General features: G+C 40.8%; 1 protein-coding gene across 1 annotated transcript; it reads left to right on the top strand.

Annotated features, from left to right (window-relative positions):
* The first annotated feature begins 335 nt into the window (after positions 1-335).
* LOC127007539 (uncharacterized) lies at positions 336-3,450 on the top strand. The gene is made up of 2 exons (XM_050878708.1): positions 336-779; positions 2,565-3,450. The coding sequence occupies exons 1-2, from the start codon at positions 487-489 to the stop codon at positions 3,448-3,450; spliced, it is 1,179 nt and encodes a 392-aa protein (XP_050734665.1). The 5' UTR covers positions 336-486.
* The last annotated feature ends 2,426 nt before the right edge of the window (positions 3,451-5,876 follow it).

A 5,876-nucleotide genomic window follows, 5' to 3' on the forward strand; every position in this document is an offset into this window, starting at 1 on the left:
GCAACTCAACTAGAAATGATAACCAGCAAGATATTATATGTTTTCAACACAGGACCATATATAAGTAAAAGACACACACACACAAACACACACACACACACACACAGTGGTTAGAGCGTCTGCTTCACAACCAGGACCGGGGTTCGATTCCCCGACCGGTGGAAGATAAGTTGGGTTTATCTTCTTTCACGTGTAGCCCCTGTTCACCTAGCAGTGAGTAGGTACGCGACGTAAGGCGAGGAGTTGTGACCTCGTTGTCGCGGTGTGTTGTGTGTGAGTGGTCTCAGCCCTACCAAAAGATCGGTCACTGAGCTCCGAGCTCCATCTTTATTACTAATTAGGCTGCCCGCACACGAGCAACTTTTTATTGCGAGTTGTCACAACAAAAAATTGTCGCAATTAAAAAATTGTCGCAACGAAAAGTTGTCGGCAAGGTACACCCGCACACGAGCCACGCGATGGCGACAACTATTGTTTAGTCTCATCATGGATGCCGTGGAGGTAGCAGTAACCTGTGCACTCCTGCTCAGGAGGAGACGAAAAAAGAAGCCAAGAAATCACTGGGTACACCCCATAGTCAGTCAGCGATTACTACGTGGAGCATTCCACACATTGTTTGAGGACCTAAAAGGGCACCCTGATAAATTTTTTAATTACTTTAGGATGTCACAGGAAACCTTTGGTCATCTAATCACATTAACTGGGCCCCTTATAGCACACCAGGACACCAACATGAGGAAGTGTGTGCCAGTAGAGGAAAGGCTGGCTGTAACATTAAGGTAAGGATAAATAAGGAAAATGTTTATTCGTATTACATGTAATTTATTGACATAATTAATGTTTCTTCTTGAAATAGCACTACAGGGAAATGAAGAAAATATGTTCCATTTTCAGAAAAGAAAAATACATCACTATTTCTATACTACACATCGCTGTAGATATGGTTGAATTGCTTTCAGATGTAACCAATACTTTGTGAATAAAAGAAAATGTATTTCCTTATATATTGAGCACAATAAAAAAAACACTCAACTTCAACAAAATCAATGAAAGATTCAACAATAGAAATCTGAAAAAAAACTTTTAATTCTTTTTATATTTAGATAAACTAATGATATTAGTTATCAGTGAACACCAGAATAAATTGGAATACATGAACGAGAAAATACATAATATTTAATCCATTACACACTGAGCACTAATCATGTGTGAAAATTATAATGGTCTTATTATGACAGTTCTAATAGGTCGGTGTCACCTGAGTTCAAAGAATATTCTGATGCTGGTGACGAAGCTGTGGTGGTGATATTTGATGCCGACTGTTGAAATTCGCGATTTTCTTGCGAATGATGTAGCTGAGGTTGATAAGGTTGGTTGTGAAGGTATCCAGGAGTATGTACAAATTCTTGAGTTGGTGGTGACCTTCACGTATCTGGTGCTGATGCATGTGATGCATACCACTTGTAGGCAGATATCTTTGGGTGCTCAGAGACATACCTGGTACAGCAACGTACGGTTGACAAGTGCTTGTAGAGGGCGTATTGCCATGATAAGCAGTAGATGGAATCTGTGTCATCACCTGTACTCTTCTCATCACTTTCATTATTTCTATCTGTGCTTCAAATCTTTGCTCATCATTGAACTTTTTAAACTTCGGAAGTAGTGACATTACAAAGGCTGTATCCTCATCACAATTTTCTTTAGTCTTTCCTCTTAATATTTCAAGTAGTTCTTCTTCATATCTGTTGTTGGAAGCTCCTTGGATTTTTCTTGGTTTATGTGGTCTTTGTGCGTTATTTACGTTTGCAGAATTACTTGATGTGTCGCCTTGTTCACGTTCTTCCTCCTCATCATTACCCTCCGGTGCTGAGTAGTTACCTGTGGTTTCTCGCTCGTTAAAAGTTGGTGCAAGGAATAGGAGCTGATCAAAGTAAACATACTTCCTTTTCTTTGCGGCACCATCTCCTGACCTGCCTTTTTGATCCTTTAACGCCCTCCTGAAGCATTCCCGGAGATTTTTCCATCTTCGCTGTAGCTGGTTTCCTGAAATTAATGAAGGACGTATTACATTTTTTTTTTTTTTTTTACGTGTTAGCCCATATGCACCGTAGGCATATTCTGCCTCTTCGGTGTTGCTCAGAGGCAGGCCCGTTAGTGGTGCGGGCGCGGGTTTTATAGTGGCACCTGAAAGGCCCATGTTACCCCCCCAAAGCTCATCTTTATTGCTATGCAACTAGAACTCGGGTGTCAGGGTGACATGTAGGTGATTTTAAGCCACTCGGCAAATGACACAAAGTTTCAAGGTAGCACTGGTGGGGATTCGAACCCATGCGTCGACATCAGTCCGATCCCAAGCTCACCACCTTATCCACTAGGCCACCGCCTCCCTAGTACATATTAAGTGGAACTTAATTATCAAAGTAGATAAATAAATAAATGACAATTACATTACCCAATTGACGGAAGTAAATAATAATTACAATATATTTAACCCCCCATCCCGTTATATACAGGTATACTCGTTGGAATATTTAATGAATTTTTTTAATTACATTTTTTTGCAGATACCTAGCAACGGGGAACAGCTTCGTTTCGCTTCACTTTGAGTACCGGCTTGGTGAATCAACAATTCGTCAAATTGTCTACGAAACATGTGAAGCACTCTGGAAAAGCCTGCAGAACATCTACATGCCTGAGAAAAGTGGAAGTGACTGGCTCCAAGTCGCAAAGGATTTCTATGCTAACACACAATTCCCAAACTGCATTGGTGCTCTTGATGGGAAACACGTCCGCATCAAGAATCCAGATAATTGTGGTTCTAGTTTCTATAATTACAAGCAGTTTTTCTCAATTGTACTCATGGCGTTAGTTGACAGTGGGTGTTCATTTACAGCTATTGATGTTGGAGCTGCTGGAAAATCCAGTGATTCAAATGTGTTTAAAAAATCTAATTTATGTAAAAAATTAGATTCTGGGGAACTTAAGCTTCCAAACCCATGCCCACTACCAAATGACAACAGTAGAACTTGCATGCCATACGTTATTGTCAGTGATGAGGCATTTGCTTTGACTGAGAATGTTCTACGGCCATATCCAAACAAAAATCTGACAGGTCAACAACGTGTTTTCAACTATCGTTTGTCACGAGCAAGGCGCTCAGTTGAATGCACGTTTGGTATCATGGCAAACACATGGAGAATTTTCCATAGACCTCTGGATGTCAAACCTGAGTTTTGTGATGTCATAGTTAAGGCATGCTGTATTTTACACAACTACGTAAAAAAACATGAGGGTGTCAACTTTGAAGAAACATTGTATGAATGTCCAATGAATGACATTGATCGTGTTGGCACCAGATGTAACATGAAAGGAAAAACAGTACGAGATCACTTTGCATCATACTTTACTAGTCCCCAAGGAGCAGTTTCATGGCAGTATAACAAAATGTAAAAGGTCACCGCTATAAAAGTGAACCACATGATAGATATTTTCCTTTCAAATACAATATGTTTCTTACCTTTTTCTTTTTTATCCTCAGGGGAGAGAATATTCCAATCGCTCACCACAGCCTCACACACCTCACGCCACAACTTCTCTTTTATATTCTTATCGCTGTATTCCTTCAGCTGGAAATCATAAAGAGGTGGTCTCTTCTCTACCTCTGTTATGAGTGTTTCGCAGTCAAATACCTCTTTTATTACAGACATGATAGCTACCACTTCCTCTCACCACTGAAATCTGAAAGACAGTGAAGGGGCAAGGCAGCAGCAGGCTGGGTGGTGGCGACAACGAAAAGTTGCTCGTGTGCGGGCTCACATTTAAAATAACGTTTTCTATCGCCGGCCACAGTTGCCAACAATAGTTGTGTTGTCCGAGAAATTGACCCGAGCGCAACTCCCTCTCAATTTTTTGTTGTCGCCTCAGGAAAAGTTGTCCATGTGCGGGCTACCATAGCGATGTGTGTGTTCTATATTTGACAATTTTTTGGTTGTGACAACTCACAATAAAAAGTTGCTCGTGTGCGGTTGGCTGTCTCGAGAGAGACCCGCAGCAGACCGAGGTGAATTACAAACACACACACAAACACACACACACACACACACCGCGTGGGGTCAGCTACTCCTCCTCCTCCTCCAATCGTTGTTCGCTTCGAAAAATTTGGAGACAGAGAAGCAGCTATAAGAAATGCATAGAAGCTTCAAGGAACATGGATTCTAGTTACACTGTTATTACTAATCTTACGCCTACTGTTACTACTGCGTTACTATATACCATAGCTGGGCGTTATCGCGCTAAGTTATCGCGATACTTTATCGCCGATAACAAAATCGGGTTATCGGCCATCCGCTACTTATTTAAATATATATATCGGTATTTACGTTATTTTTGTAACCAAACTAGCGATAATCGTTACTTTTTTTCCGCCTCTCAGAAAAAAACCCGTTGTCTCCTCCTATACTGGGCATGCGTGGCCTGGGCGCCCGGTGTTGTATGAAAAAACTTCGGGGTATGAAATATCTTCGGTGAAGAGATTTCATATTTAGATCATTAACATTAAAACAATAGGTTATTTTTTTGTGTGTTACTCAAAAATCAATATATCAAAGAGAAAAATCATTTAACTTTGCCCCCAAAAAGATTATTCACTGCCTTAAATTTGATATTCCATATTCGTTTGTGACCATGCCATGGTATTGAAGGCACCCAGTGTTTGTTATTTGGTGTCCCATCGTCAAAAGCTGGGGCTTTTGTTTACAAACACTGGTCTCTCGTGAACTACGCATGTTCAGACCAGTAAGCGTAGCCCTGTTCAGTCTCACAAAGCTTTTTAACACATTACGAGTGGCTGGAAGGCTGAATGAGACATACAGTCCCACCATCCTCGCTGTTTCTAGAACGACTCTCTGTACATATATATACAACTCGTACAGAGTGTCGTTCTAAAAACAGCGGGGATGATGGTAGTGGTACTGTATGTCTGATTCAGCCTTCCAGCAACTTTTAATTACGGTTAAAAAGCTTTGTGAGACTGTACAGGTCTAGGCTTGCTGGTCTGAGCATGCGCAGTTCACGAGAGACCAGTGTTTGTAAACAAAAGCGCCAGCTTTTGACGGTGGAGACGTCAAATAACACAACACCGGTTCAGGCGCTTCTATTATTATCGTCCATATGTACGTGTCAACGTGTGGTTTTCAAGTTTTCTAAGTTTTCTAAAATACAGATAATGAAAATTTGAATCCATCTATTTTTATTTTTTTAAATATATATATATATATATATATATATATATATATATATATATATATATATATATATATATATATATATATATATATATATATATTTTTTTTTTTTACAGCAAAGGAGACAGCTCAAGGGCACAAAAAAGTAAACATTAATAAAAAAAAAAAAAGCCCGCTACTCGCTGCTCCTAAAAAGATAAGTCAGTTTCGGGAGGAGAGGTGTCCTGATACCCTCCTCTTGAAAGAGTTCAAGTCGTAGGCAGGAGGAAATACAGATGAAGGAAGATTGTTCCAGAGTTTACCAGCGTGAGGGATGAAAGAGTGAAGATGCTGGTTAACTCTTGCATAAGGGGTTTGGACAGTATAGGGATGAGCATGAGTAGAAAGTCGAGTGCAGCGGGGCCGCGGGAGGGGGGAGGCATGCAGTTAGCAAGTTCAGAAGAGCAGTCAGCGTGGAACTATCGATAGAAGATAGAAAGAGAGGCAACATTGCGGCGGAATTTAAGAGGTAGAAGACTATCAGTATGAGGAGGAGAGCTGATGAGACGAAGAGCCTTTGCCTCCACTTTGTCCAGAAGAGCTGTGTGAGTGGAGCCCCCCCACACATGAGATGCATACTCCATACGAGGGCGG

The sequence above is a fragment of the Eriocheir sinensis genome, chromosome 35, assembly GCF_024679095.1.
Source record: "Eriocheir sinensis breed Jianghai 21 chromosome 35, ASM2467909v1, whole genome shotgun sequence".
Taxonomy (NCBI): domain Eukaryota; kingdom Metazoa; phylum Arthropoda; class Malacostraca; order Decapoda; family Varunidae; genus Eriocheir; species Eriocheir sinensis.

Bases quoted from the DNA above. Each gene is read 5' to 3' on its own strand.
- LOC127007539 (XM_050878708.1), top strand. From the start codon at position 487: ATGGATGCCGTGGAGGTAGCAGTAACCTGTGCACTCCTGCTCAGGAGG. The intron at 780-2,564 runs GTAAGGATAAAT...ATTTTTTTGCAG, and splicing joins AGGCTGGCTGTAACATTAAG to ATACCTAGCAACGGGGAACA.